This window comes from Mesoplodon mirus (assembly GCF_964341445.2).
Source record: "Mesoplodon mirus genome assembly, chromosome: 19".
Lineage (NCBI taxonomy): Eukaryota > Metazoa > Chordata > Mammalia > Artiodactyla > Ziphiidae > Mesoplodon > Mesoplodon mirus.
In genome coordinates, this window is record NC_138995.1 from 61,704,691 (window position 1) to 61,719,341 (window position 14,651).

The 14,651-nt window shown below is 52.7% G+C and overlaps 1 protein-coding gene and 1 pseudogene across 3 annotated transcripts; one reads left to right on the forward strand and one right to left on the reverse strand.

Moving 5' to 3' along the window:
- Window positions 1-16: 16 nt before the first annotated feature.
- Window positions 17-14,177, reverse strand: TMC4 (transmembrane channel like 4). Of its 2 annotated transcripts, XM_082607509.1 has the most exons (15): window positions 13,987-14,177; window positions 13,279-13,492; window positions 11,200-11,348; window positions 10,760-10,992; window positions 10,500-10,621; window positions 3,849-3,996; window positions 3,154-3,321; window positions 2,758-2,921; window positions 2,369-2,495; window positions 1,997-2,094; window positions 1,486-1,669; window positions 984-1,114; window positions 725-880; window positions 408-486; window positions 17-301 (listed from the first exon to the last, which is right to left on the reverse strand). In XM_082607509.1, exons 1-15 carry the CDS (start codon window positions 14,048-14,050, stop codon window positions 233-235), a joined length of 2,106 nt encoding a protein of 701 aa, XP_082463635.1. In that variant the 5' UTR covers window positions 14,051-14,177; the 3' UTR covers window positions 17-232. The 2 variants fall into 2 exon arrangements, with proteins under 2 accessions (XP_082463635.1, XP_082463636.1); XM_082607510.1 differs by lacking the exons at window positions 725-880; window positions 984-1,114.
- On the forward strand, window positions 5,399-10,439 carry LOC309795287 (large ribosomal subunit protein uL22-like; annotated as a pseudogene). Its single transcript has 2 exons — window positions 5,399-9,294; window positions 9,408-10,439. The product of its transcript is annotated as a large ribosomal subunit protein uL22-like (transcript).
- Window positions 14,178-14,651: the final 474 nt, after the last annotated feature.

Sequence of the window (14,651 nt, forward strand, 5' to 3'; positions counted from 1 at the left end):
GCCTTCTGGACGCGAGTTTCAAAAAGTGCTTAGCAGCCTCCGCTGTGTTTATTGGTACTAGAAAGAGGTTCACTGGAGAGTCAGGGACTTAAAAGTGAATCCCAGGGCTGGAAAAACATGGGGTCTTCTCCAGTTCGCTTATTTTCCAAATGATGTGGCCGAGGCTTACAAAGGATCTGAGGGCAGGTCTGGGTCTGAAAGTGGGACGTCACACTGAGCCAGGCTGGACAGGTCAAAGAGCTCTGTTGGCCGAGCTCAGCGCCACAGCGCGCTGTGCCAGGAAGACTTTATTCTGCGCCTCCTGAGGTAAAGGGTAAAGAGAGGTGGAGATGAGACAGATCTTCTCTCCACCCGTGGTCCTTTCCATATTCCCCAGGACCCCTTCCCAGGGACCCGGCCTGGCTCACCGTCTCTCTCTGGCGTTTGAGTTCAGAGATGAGGCGTCCATATGAGTTAGCCAGGGCCACGGTATACGTCATCAGGATGCTAGAAGAGACGGAGTGGAAGCTACTCCTCAAACGCCCTTAGGATATCTTCAACGTAGGGCTCTTTAGTAATCAGGAGTCTGGACCTCCTCCTTCAGACTCAAGAAGTCTACTATCCCAGCCCCCTCCTTTCCTCAGACCCAAGAGTCTGGGCCCCCAGCCCCCTTCTCTCTTGGAAGCAGGCAGCGGGACCCCAGGTCAGACATTCAAACTCAGACCCAGGAGTCTAGGGCTCTCACCTGGAGATCAGCAGAAGGGGCACAGCAAAAGCCTGGGTCCCCAGGAAGAAGAGAAATTTCTGGGCAGTCTGAGGGAGCTTGGAAATAGACTTGGGGATCTCGGCCCAGATGGACGACTGCCCCCGGAATGGACCACACAGCTTAGAAGGTGGGATCCTGAAGTCAGAGACAGGCAGAGCTCAAGGATGGCCAAAAGTCAGAACCCTGGAGAAAGGAGGAAGGAGGGAGGGAGAGAGAGGCAGGTGCCTCTCACACTTACAGGAAGATGCTGTAAAGCACAGGAACGGTGGAGATGGCCAGACTCAGGAGAAGGACCAGGGGGAAGAAGAAGTTCACAGTGGAGGCCCGAAAGGTGCGGGAGGCCGGGGAGCAGGTGGAGAAGAGGGTGATCTGGTGGGGGGGATGAGGGAATCTGAGCCCCAGACTCTCCTTCTCCACCATCCAGGAGCCCTGGTCCCTGGCCTCCACTCCTCAGTCAGGATCCAGGAGCCCCAGTTCTTTTCCACTATCAGACACAGGAGTCCGGGTCCCCCTTCCCTCAGACCTAAAGGTTGGGATGCTCTGGACCCCTCCTTCTCCCACATCCAGGAGTCTGTCCTCCAGAACCATCCTCCGTCAGGATCTAGTAGTCCACGACCCTGGCATCCTTCCCCGCCAGGACCCAGTAGTCACATCCCTCAGTCCCCTCCTCCCCCCAGGACCCAGAAGCCCAAGCCCCAATACCTCCCGCTTCAGACCCAAGGGTGCTCCCCACCCCTCACCTTCTTCAAATAGAAAAGCAGCAGGAACTTGGCCGTGTTGAGCAAAGGCAGTAAAGGGCAGAAAAAACTCCCCACCCAGACCACTGTCTGTGCGTAGATGAGCCGCAGCACTTCGTCAGGCACCCGGAACTCCAGGGTCCCCGCAAAACGACCCAGCGCCCCGGGACAGAGGCCACAGAGCAGCCTGAGGGGCGGGGTGAGGCCGGGCCGAATCAGAGGCAGGCCGGCCACGGGTTTCCCCGCCTTCACCGTCCCGCCCACCAATCGGAAGTGAGCATATCTGGGGGTGGGGCGGAGCCTTCAAGGTTCTGGAGGGGGTGTGTCTAGAGAGCGGGGCTTGAGGCGTAGAGGTAATCATGGCAGTAGGGACAGGGCCACAGGGAAGTGACTACCAAACTCGTGGAGGGGCGGGGTCTGCGGACAGGGCAGCCAGAGGCAGGGCTAGAAAGGGGCGGGGGGAACGAGAAAACTGGGTGCGGGGCGGGGCCACAGCAAGGGGCGGGACTCTCACTTCCGAGGAAACTGGATGAGCAGCGTGACTGCCAGGCCGGTCAGGAGATCAAACAGCAGGAGTTTGTACATCTCCTGTCCCAGGCGAGTCTCCCAGCACTGAGGAAGGAAGAACAGGTCATAAAGACCTCAGGACCCAGACACCTGTAGACCCGAACGTCTGAGTCTCCAAACTGCAAGCATATGAGATTCTATCAATACTTTCTCTGGGGGTCTTTAGTTTTTTTTTTTAATCCATAGCCCTGTCCTCAAGGGGAAGGTATTCTAGCACCCCAAGCTCCCCTTTCCTCCCAAGCCAGGGGTCCGGACCCACCGGGCTCCTCCTTTCCTTCAAGGACCCAGGAGTCCGTCCCCCCCAACCCCTCATCCTCACCGGAAGTTCTTTGTAATTGTAGCCACAGGTTTTGCACTCCTCAGCGTCCGCATCTCCCCCGCAAGTGATCTGATTCCAGAGAGAGATGAGCAGGAGCGGCAGGGAGGCCAGGCGGAGAATCATTGTCCTGGCAAGGGGGAGAGAGAGAAAGGGAATCAGCACTGACCGAGTGCCCGACACGTGCCTGGACCGTCCTGTGTGGAGCGTGCTCACAATTCTCCCCATTTCCCAGATGAAGAAAACTGAGGCTCAGTGACAGGAAGAGTCGGGATTTGAATCCAGATCCCACTGGATCCCATATCCTGACGATTTCAGTCTCTTATTTGCTACAACCAATGTCCCCCGACCAGCCCCACCATCATCCCCGGCCCACCCCAGGAGTCCAGAACCTGAACAGGATAAGAACGATCTGGTGGCTCCTGGTGTAGCCCTCCAGTGGGGCAATGAGCTTGAACACCAGTGGCAGCACGAAGTTGACCCCGGAGATGAAGATGGACGGAAGGTAATCCACCAGGAGCTTCAGCAGTGGCATTCTCTGGACATTAGAATCCTCCTAGGAGGGAGGGTGGACCAAGAGAAGAGGCTCTGGGGTCCTGCAGGAGCCCTGCTTAACATCCTCCCCCAGCCTCTTCCTCCTTCATCACCGTGAAGTCCAAAGTCCAAACATAATCCCCCCACACACACCAACCCCTCCTCTCTGAGATTCCAGGAATCATAGGCCTCAGCCTCCTCCACCCCTGGAAATGTAGGTTCCAGGCCCTTTCCTCCCCCGGGGTCCTCCACACCTGCAGCTTCACAGTGGCCCCTGTAGCCCAGTAGACGCCGTAGGAGGCTGCCCCCAGGAGTGCCAACACCACCACGTGGAGCAGCACCCGCACCGACCACACCCTGGCTTGTTGGCCCAGCGTCCGCACCGCAGCCTGGCGCCGCACCGCTGCTTCCTCCAGCTCCACCTAAGGCCGGAAGAGACGTCCACTTGGGTTCCATTACCCTAGGTGCAGCCTGTGGTCCAGAGCCCAGGCTCAACGTGAACCGATGCAGCACCGCCCCTCCAAGACCATCTATAATCCTTATCTCAGCCCATCCAGGGCCCTCCAGGTGACAATTGAGATCTGGCTCCGCCCCCAAGGCCCCGCCCAACACGTCCAGCTCCTCCCAGGACCCGCCCAGCACTCATGCCTGGTGTTTTGGAGTTACAGTTCTACTTTATCAAGCCCTTTCTGGCCACACCCTTCTCTTAACTTTGAACCGAGGAGCTTCAGGTACCGCCCCTTTCCTGCTGCTAGCTTTTTCCTGTACCCTTTGACTTCAGGCATCCCTGTAGTGGCCTTGGCCCCTATCCCCAAGGCCCGCCTCCTTAGAAGAAAGCTCCGCCCAGCATCTCTCTGGAGGCCCGGTCCCTGGTCTAGGCCCCGCCCATTCTCTCAACCCCGCCCCCTCGGGTGACATGTGGTTGTAGGCCCCCCACCCCTAAGCGCACCTGCAACTCAAATAGGATGTTGCGCTGGCGCAGCCGCACGTGGACCTCCCCGCTGAGGCCAAAGTCCCAGGCAGCGAACACCCGGTGGCTGTAGCTGGTCATGGCCCCTGACTCAGCCAGCAGCGTCTGCTTCAGCCCAGACACCGAGCTAAGAGAGGGGAGATCCGAGAGACGGGGCGTAGCAGGACAGCCACAAGCAGGGGGGATACCCCTCTCCCCTTCTGGGGCCAACAGGGAAAATGAACTCTAAGACCTTGGGCATTTGGAGAGCTGCTACCTGGTGGAGACACATACAGTCATTGTTGCCAAAGCCCAAGAAAGAGATTCAGAGAGGCCCAGAGGAGGCCAGACACCCAAAAAGAAAAGACAGAAACCTAAGATAAGGACAGCTCTCCAGAGAGAAGAGAACAGAGACCCTGGGGAGAGAGAGATTTAGAGGGAAGACTGAGACCCCCAAAGGGGGGCAGAGATTCCAAGAAAAGGGGACAAAGACTCAGAGAAAAAGAGATGGAGAAAGGCGGGGGGGTGGGGTGGTCAGAGACTCAGAAAAGGAGGGGGCAGGTAAAGAGACTGGAGAGAGGGGGACAAAGACCCAGGGAGGGATAGAAAACCAGAGAAAAGGAAAGAAACAGAAAACTGAGCAGGAAGACTCCACATCCACCTTCGCCTCCCACCCGCTCTCCCTGCTAACACCTGGGCCCGGTCTCCGCTCCGATGGCATTCCCACTTAAAACCTAGTCCGCAGCTTCTTTTTGTTTTTTGGTTGTTTTTTTTAAGTCTTTCGGCTGTGCCCTGCAGCATGTGGGATCTTAGTTCCCCAGCCAGGGATGGAACCCGCGCCCCCTGCGGTGGAAGCGCAGAGTCTTAACCACTGGACCACTAGGGAAGTCACAGCTTCTCTTTGTTCTTGAGTCCTAGGCTCCTTCATAGCATAGCCCCCCTGATCTGGCCCCCACCTACTTCTCCAAGCTCAAATCCTGTCCCCCCCGCCCGCCTCCTCCTCGCCTTTCATTTCCCAACCTCTTTCCACCACAGGGCCTTTGCACTCACAGTCCCCTCTGTCTGCAATGCTGGTGTCTTGGCTGTTCACCTGGCTGGCTCCCTCCCACCATTCCTGTCTTCCTCTACAGGTCACTTCCTCAGAGAGTTCTTTACTGACCACTCCATCTAATGAGGGTCCCCACCCATTATTCTCTATCACACGGGGGCAGCAAACTACGGCCCTGGGACCAAATCCTGTTTTTGTAAATAAAGTTTGTTTGGCACACAGCCACACCCACTCATTTTCTTACTGTCCACAGCTGCTTTTGCCCAGCAGACTCTAGTTGAGACAGAGACCACATGGCCTGCAAAGATGAAAATATTTCCTACCTGGCCTTCATTTTTTCTTTTTTTTTTTTTTTGAGGGCGTCTCACTGTTGTGGCCTCTCCCGTTACGGAGCACAGGCTCCAGACGCACAGGCTCAGCGGCCATGGCTCACGGGCCCAGCTGCTCCGCGGCATGTGGGATCTTCCCGGACCGGGGCACGAACCCGTGTCCCCTGCATCGGCAGGCGGACTCTCAACCACTGCGCCACCAGGGAAGCCCTGGCCTTCATTTTTTTTTAACAGAAAAAAAAAATTGTGCTGATCCCTGCTCTACGCTCTATCCCATTTGTTTTCTATATAGTACAGCTCCCAAACTCAAATTTCTGACTTGCTTGTTTATTTAACAGTCTTATCTCGAAATTTATCTCCCCTACTCGACTGTAAGCTGTACAAAGGTAGGGGGACCCCCATCTGGTGTTCCTGGGCCCTGTCAAGGTGCCTGGCATTTAGGAAACACTCCTTTTTTTTTTTTTTTTTTAAGTTCTTGGTTTCTTTCTTGATCCTAGTCCCTTCCCTTGGGGATCTCCCAGGCTTGCCTGAATGCCAGTGAGTCTCAGGTTTGTAACTTCAGTCCAGACTCCTCTGCAGAACCCACGTATGAACTGCCTACTCAATATTCCCTCACCAGTCCAAAAGGCATCCCAGAATCAACTGGTCCAGAACTGCACCCCGGATATTCCCTGACAAAACCTGTTCTTTCTACAGCCCTCCCCATCTCCACCGACAGCAAACACCTGGAGTCATTCTCCATCATTCACCACACCCCACGTGCAATTATTAGAGAATCCTGTGGGCTTTCCTCTCAACATATATACAGTCTCCCTTTATATAAAGAACAAACGGGCCAAAAGCAAGCTATAGTGTCAATAGAAACAATGGTGGTTGGGCAGGGGGGTATGTAGTAAGCTGAAGAGATATTGAGGAACTTCTGGAAGCTAGTCATGTTCTGTTTCTTGATGTGGATGGGAAATGTACCAAGATCTATAGTTTGGTTTGTCCATTTTTCTGTGTGTGTGTGTGTGTGTGTGTGTGTGTGTGTTTTGTCGTGCCACGCAGCTTTCAGGATCTTAGTTCCCCAACCAGGGATTGAACCCAGGCCCCAGCAGTGAAAGCACAGCGTCCTAACCACTGGACCACCAAGGAATTCCCTGTGACTTTTTATTTTTAATGAGAAATATATATGGTCAACTAATATTTGACAAGGAAGCCCACATACTCAGTGGGGAAAGGATCGTCTCTTCAGTAAATGGTGTTGGGAAAACTGGATATCCACATGCAGAAGACTGACATTAGACCCCAACCTTAAACCATTCACAAAAATTAACTCTAAATGGATTTAATACTGAAGCATAAGACCTGAAACTGAAAAACTCCTAGAAGAAAACAGAAGAAAGTCTCCTTGACGTTGGTCTGAGCAACGTTCTTTTGGATGTGATACCAAAAGCACAAGTAACCAAAGGAAACATTAATAAATGGGGCTACTACAAAGCTTATACACAGCAAAAGGAACAGTCCAAAACAGGGAGAGGCAACCTACAGAATGAGAGAAAATACTTGCAGATCATCCGTCTGATAAAGGGTTAATATCCAAAATACAGAAAGAATTCATAGAGCTTAATAGCAAAAAACCAAAACACCAACCAACCAAACAACCCAAACAACCCAATTAAAAAATGGGCGGAGCAATTGAATAGACATTGTTTCAAAGACAAGCAGATGGCCGACAGGTATACAAAAAGGTGCTCAATGTCACTAATCATCCGGGAAATGCAAATCAAAATCATGAGCTATCACCTCACACCCGACAGAAAGACTGTTGCCGGACTTCCCTGGTGGCGTAGTGCTTAAGAATCCGCCTACCAATGCAGGGGACACGGGTTTGAGCCCTGGTCCAGGAAGATCCCATGGAGCAACTAAGCCTGCGCACCACAACTGCTGAGCCCGTGCGCCACAACTACTGAAGCTTGCGTGCCTAGAGCCCGTGCTCCGCAACAAGAGAAACCACCGCAATGAGAAGCCTGCGCACCGCAACGAAGAATAGCCCCCGCTCACCGCAGCTAGAGAAAGCCCGCATGCAGCAACGAAGACCCAACACAACCAAAAATAAAACATTAATTAATTAATTAATGTTTTTTAAAAAAAGAAAGAAAGGCTGTCACCAAGAAGGTAAGAGATAGCAGATGTTGGAGAGGATGTGGAAAAACAGGAACCCTTGTGCCTTGTGCACTGATAACGGGAATGTAAATTGATTCAGACACTAAGGAAAACAGTATGGAGTTTCCTCAAAAAAATTCAAAACAACCTCCATGTGATCCAGAAATCCCACTTCTGGGTATTTATCCAAAGAGAATGAAAACGATCTCAAAGTGGTATCTGCCCCTGCACGTTCACTGCAGCATCATTCACAGTAGTCAAGATATGGAACAACCTAAGTGTCTGTCAACAGATGATATATTTTATATATATACACAATGGAATATTACTCAGCCATGAAAAAAGAAGGAAATCTTGCCATTTGAGACAACAGGGATGGACCTTGAGGGCATTATGCTAAGTGAGATAAGTCAGACAGAGAAAGACAAATACTGTATGAGATATCACTTATATGTGGAACCTAAAAAAGCCAAACACATAGAAACAGATTAGAACAGTAGTTACCAGGGCTGGGGCGGGGGGTGCAGGAACTGGGGAGATGTGGGTCAAAGGGTACCAACATCCAGTTATAAAATGAGTAAGTTCTGGGGATCTAATGTACAATATTCTGCCTGTTGTTAACAGTGCTGCATTATATACTTGAAAGTTGCTAAGAAAGTAGATCTTAAGTGTTCTCGCCAAAAAAAGAAATGGTAACTGACTTGATGGAGGTGTTAGCTAACCTATGGTGGTAATCATATTGCAATATATAAAGGCATCAAATCAACACAGTGTATGCCATCAACCTACACAATGTTATGTGTCAATTGTATCTCAATAAAGCCGGGGGGGGAAAAAAAAAACTAAACCCAAAACTGACCACTTGTCACCACCCTGGTCCAAGCCACCTCTCTTGGTGATTTTTGCAATTGATTGCAATAATCTCGTAACTATTCTACTTGCTGCTGCCTTGCCCTTAAGCTCTCTCCCTCCCTTTCCCTCTCCCCAGCTCCCCTGTCTTCCATAGAGCCACAGATTCTTTTCTTTTAAAACCTAAATCAGATCAGGGTGATCCGCTCAGGCACCTGCAATGAGTCCCATCTCAGAAACAATCCCAATTCTTTACGGAATGTGGGCCCATCCCCTACTGCTCCCGGCTCTCTGCTCGCCCCCCGCCTCTCTCTGATCCAGCCCCACAGGCCTCCTTGTGCACCTTGAAACACGCCAGCCCTGCTCCTGCCTCGCTCCAGCTGCGCCCTCTGCCTGGAATAACTTTCCCCAGGTATCTGAGTGACCAAATCCCTCACTTTCTCAATGTCTTTGCTTAAACACCATGTCCTCAATGAAGCTTCCCAGACGCCCCATTAAAACGGCAGCCTGGGGGCTTCCCTGGTGGTGCAGTGGTTAAGAATCCGCCTGCCAATGCAGGGGACACGGGTTCAAGCCCTGGTCCGGGAAGATCCCACATGCTGCGGAGCAACTAAGCCCGTGCGCCACAACTACTTAGCCCACAAGCCACAACTACTCAGCCCATGAGCCACAACTACTGAAGCCCGCGTGCCTAGAGCCCGTGCCCTGCAACAAGAGAAGCACCGCAATGAGAAGCCTGCGCACAACAACAAAGAGTAGCCCCCGCTCGCCGCAGCTAGAGGGAGCCGGCGCGCAGCAGCGAAGACCCAACGCAGCCAAAAATAAATAAAAACAACGACAAAACACACACACAAAAAACAGCAGCCTGGCCTTTCCCCGGTAAGTGGCCTGAGGTGACCTCTAAAAATGGTTCGCTATTCACTTGACCCAGAAAACGCCACAAAAGCATGCAAGTCAAGAGGTTCAAATCTTTGTGTTCACTTTAAGAACACTCGTGAAACTGCCCAGGCCATTAAGGGTATGCATATCCGAAAAGCCGCCAAGTATCTGAAGGATGTCACTTTAAAGAAGCTATGTGGATTTTTGGATGATGCTGATTCACTTTGTTATACAACAGAAACTAACACAACATTGTAAAGCAATTATACTCCAATAAAGATGTTTAAAGAAAAACACAAAAAAAGCAACGTGTGCCATTCCGTCGTTACAATGGTGGAGTTGGTAGGTGTGCCCAGTCCAAACAGTGGGGCTGGACGCAGGGTCGGTGACCCAAAAAGAGTGCTGAATTTTCACTGCACACGCTCAAAAATGCAGAGAGTAATGCTGAACTTAAGGGCTTAGATGTAGATTCTCTGGTCACTGAGCACATCCAGGTGAACAAAGCCCCCAAGATGCGGCGCAGAACTTACAGAGCTCAGGGTCGGATCAACCCATATATGAGTTCTCCCTGCCACATTGAGATGATCCTTACTGAAAATTGTTCCTAAACCAGAAGAGGAGGTTGCCCAGAAGAAAAAGCTGTCCCAGAAGACACTGAAGAAACAAAAACTTATGGTCTGGAATAAATGCTGCAAAAAATAAACACACAAAAAAGTAAAAACAAAAGACCCCCAGCAGCCTGGGGAGTTCCCTGGCAGTCCAGTGGTTAGGACTCAATACTTTCACTGCTGGGGCCCGGGTTCAATCCCTGGTCAGGGAACTAAGATCCCACAAGCTGTGTGGTGCGGGGAAAACAAAACAAAACAAAACAGCAGCAACCTGGCCCGGTATCACTGTCAGTCCCCCTCACCTGCTCTGCTTGTACCGGATTACCCTCTAACAAGCCATGCAATCCACTTATTAGGGCTTATTGCTTATCACTCGTCTCTCCTGTTACAATGTCAGCTCCCCCAGGACCAGACTCGGTTGGGTTTTTGTTTGTTCGTTCTTTTTTGCCAGCTGCCTAGAACAATGCCCGGCCCATAGTATCTGCTCAATAAATATCTGTTGCATGAGTGAATGAATCACCTCCATTTGTTTAGCATTGTCCCCTCCAGAAAAGATGTAATTAATTTGCTTGCTTAATACCTTACCTTCCCCACTAGACTGTAAGTCACAGGAGGGAGAAACTTCTCATCTTTATCCCTGGCCTGCAGCAATCATGAAGCATTTTAAAATTCGATTGCAACTCAAATGGAGAGAAAGGGACCACAGAGCAAGACTCGGGATTCTGGAGGAGGGGGGTCTATCACTGCTACTCCCCTATGGTGTGGGGGGCCTGGGTGTAGGGGTGTCACTGACCGGTGCAGGATGAGAAGCAGGTAGAGGAGGTAAATGGCAAAGGTGGAGCACAGGTAGGTGATGGCCAGGTGCGGGCGGGGCGGGTAGAACCCATAGAAGAGAGGAGACCATTCTAGAAAACCCTGGGGAAGGAAAGACAGGGCAGGGGTCACCACGGGGCTGGGTAGAGGCAGGGTTCAGGGAGCTGGGCCATCAGGGTCGGGGGTCACCGAGGGCACTAGGGCTCAGAGCAGGGGCTTCCCAGGGACCCAGGCACGCACCTGTCCGGAGAGCAAATTGAAGAGATCGGTGGAGAAGGAGACCAGGCCCTGAGAGATGGGCCTGTAGGAGCCGCAGGGTGAGGAGGCGTTAGGAGCAGGGGGACCAGGGGGAGTCCCTTCCAACCAGGTGGGCAGCAGAATCATGCAGGCTGTAAGCACGGAGGCCAGCACGCTGAGAAGCAGCAGGAAGCGCAGCAGGGAGAAGTAGGACTCGGTGCCAGCGCCAAACTGGCCTGCAGGGGGCAGCAGAGAGGCCGCGGGCTCCTTTCTGGTCCCAGACCCCTCCTCCCACAGACCCGGGAGTCCAGCCCGCAGACCCCTCCTCCCTCAGACCCAGAGGTCCAGGCCCTCAGACCCAGGGGTCCAGGCCCCCAGCCCCTCACCTCTCAGACCCAGGAGTCCAGTCCCATCCCAAGATGCCAGACCAAAGCCCACCGTACCCCCAATCCTCTTCAGCGTCCACTCCCAGGGCTGCACGGAGCGCAGGCCTTCCCGCACCTTCTCCTTGGACCTCCGAAGCAGAAGAGTCCAGTGGGCGGCCCTGGACCCCGAGCCCTGAGCCACTTGGTTCCTGGCAAGGCTCTTCTGTCTGGGAGCGAAACAGAGTCAGACACAGAAAAGGAGGGGCCTAGTGGCCCCAAATGGAAACCACCCACATGTAGAAACAACCCAATCCTTGAACCAGGAAGTTAGTTGAAATATATTCCTAACACGGGATACTCCATAGCAATGAAAAGAAACACACCTAACGCTCAGCATAGGAAGACAGACAGAAAATACAGACTGCAGGGTTCGATTTACACAGAGGCACAGAGCAAACACAGTCAAACTCTTCTCTTCAGGGCCACACACACAGGTAGCAAAGCTATGAAGAAAAGCAAGGAATGATCCTCAGTGAAAGTCTGGGAAGAAGAAAGGGGGGTGCCCTAGGTGGCGTTTACCTGGACCCTCACTTTGGGAAAACTCTTTAAGTTTCTACATGATGTTTCATGCACTTTTCTGTCAGCAAATACCATCATAAAGTAAAAAATGAAAAAAAGAAAAGAAAAAAGGAAGGTAGGTGTGATATTGTGATTTATAATAAGAAATATATATTTGGTAGTGTATGATGATCTCACATGTGGAATCTAAAGAAACCGAACTCAGAAAAATAAATAAAAATTTAAAAAAAAGAAAAAAACCAAACTCAAAAGAGCGTAGGATGGTGTTTACCAGGGGCTGGGGGTAGGGAAATGGAGATGTTGGTCAAACTTCCAATTATAAGATGAGTGAATGCCGGGGATTTAAGGTATAGCATGGTGATTGTAGCTCATAATACTGTGTTGTATACTTGAAGCTTGCTAGGAGAGTAGATATTCAATGTTCTGACCACTGCAAAGAAAGAGTAATTATGTGACACGATGGAGATGTTAGCTACCACTACTGGGGTAATCGTTTTGCAATATATCAATATAAGTACAGGCTTCCCTGGTGGCGCAGTGGTTGGGCGTCCGCCTGCCGATGCAGGGGACGCGGGTTCGTGCCCCGGTCCGGGAAGACCCCACATGCCGCGGAGCGGCTGGGCCCGTGAGCCATGGCCGCTGAGCCTGCGCGTCCGGAGCCTGTGCTCCGCAATGGAAGAGGCCACAGCAGTGAGAGGCCCGCGTACCGCAAAAAAAAAAAAAAAGTATATCAAATCAACACATTGTACACCTTAAACTTGCACGATGCTGTATGTCAACTGTATCTAAAACTGGAAAAAACTTTTAAAAAAAGAAGTATATATTCGGTCTTTGTCCTGTTTCTGGCACACAGTTCCTAAACCCTCGAATTTCCCAAGTGGTGACAGTGCCTTCTTTTATGTTAATGAGGTTCTATCTCCAGGTAGACAGCGTCAGAATTGAGTTGAATTGTTGGACACCAAGCTAGTGTCAGAGTGTTGCTTGGTGTGGGGAAAATTCCCCACATATCGGAATCGGTGTCAGGATTATGTAAGGAAAAGGGTCCGTTTTCAAGGGCTCCCTGAAGAGTCACACAGGACCCCGTTCTCGGAAGGGCGTCCCACTTGCTGTGCCGTTTGAATGCTGTGCTGTTGCCGTCTTAAAAGGAGTAATAATTGTTGAACAGCAGACCCAGCATCTTCAGCTTTCACTGGGTCCTGTAAATTATGTAGCGGGAGAGAGGCAAGAAAGAAATGAAAGAGTGATAGGCTTTGAAGAGGGGGAGGCAGAGACAGACAGAAAGCAGAGAGGAAAGAAAACGGACAGATCTCAGACACCCAGAGAAATAGAGGCAGACAGCCTTGGAGGGACAGCAGACACAAGAGACGAGAACTTGGGAGAGAGAGAGAGGAGAAAGAATCCCGGAGACAGAACCCCTTGGAATCAGAGAAGCACAAACACAGACAGGAGAGAAAGGAACCCAGAGGCAGCTCTGAGAGAGGCAGGGACCGACAGAAGGACAGAGTGGAATGGAGACGGAGCCTCCAGCAAGTAGGAGGATGGGCCACACCTGGCTGGGAGGTGGGAGGTGGGCCTCACCTGTGTGCCCGTCGGGCCTGCATGGGCCACGGCAGTTCCCGGGAGGGGCCAGGCTCCTGCAGTTCCTTTTGTGTGGCTTCTGCAAGGGACTGGATACTCCTCTGTCCGTCCTCCTCCTCCTCCTCCAGGGCCCCCCAGGGCAGCACCCCAGGGCCTCGGTACCGAAGCGTAGCAGCACTGGGGAGCTCATTAAGCACAGAGGACAGCGATGGACCTGGGGCAGGAGGACAGGCGGCTGGGAGAGTCCAGGCGTCCAGGCCCCCAGCCCACCTCCCTCAGACCCAGGGGTCCGGGCCCCCAGCCCCTCCCCCGTCAGATCCGGAAGTTTGGAATCCCCGGTCCCAGACACCAGCCCCATAGCCCTGCCAAGCACCCAAGTGTGGCCCCTCCAGGCCCCTCCTACCCCAGGGCTGAGGAGTCCGCTCCTCAACCTCCTTTTCCGTCTAACTCAGGTTGTGATCCTGGCCCCTCCCATTCCTCAGATATTCCAGCCCCTAGCCCTCTCCTCCTCCAAGACTCCGGGTCTCCAGACTCCTCCCCAGAACCCAGAAGTCCCAGCCTCTGGGTCCCCTCTCCCCCAGAGACCCGGGAGCTGAAGCCCCTCCCCCTTCGGCCCTGGGGTCCCAGGAGGCGGACCTCCGTTCTCCGCCTCCCTCAGGACTTTGCCAAGCAGGGGAGTGGGACCTGACCTTCCTCGGGCTCCCCCACCTGTTCTGGCCTCCCGGGGTGCCGGCCATCCCCCAGAGGAGGCCCAGGCCTCCGGTTCCGACATCGGGCTCTCTTCAATGGCCCCAGCCGCGGATCTGTTTCCGTCTCTAGGGCCAGCAGAGCAGGGACTGCCCCAGGTGAGGGAGGAGCCTGAGACAGGGGCATACCTGGCCGCCAGGTGGCCCGGAGGAAATAGCCGGCACTTCCCGTAAACTATCAGAGCCTCTGCTGGGAGCTGAAGTCCACAGATGCCTGCGTGGCTCCCGGGGGGTGGGGGCTGCGTGGTAGCACATCACAGAGGGATGCAGTGGTACAGGTACCCCCACATTGATCACCCACAGACATTCCCACATAGAGTCTTGGTGTGACACTTTATTAGGAGAGATTTACACATTCTGAGCCTCTTAGGTCAAAGGATGACAAGAGGGTGACAGGAGTGCTGGGACCCTTAGGTGGCTCAGATGGAACCTACGAGAACCATAGTCCAAAGGCCTGCTCATCTGCGCCTCAGCTTCTCAGTTCCAGGAGGGTTATACTCCGTACTGGTCTAATGAGACAAGAGTGGAAGCGACCAGAAAGAGGTCCCCCACTCCCAGAGCCTGCCCTGAAGCTCCTAACCCCACACTGTGGAGCCAAAGAAGGGAAATTTGCCCAAGAAGCCATGT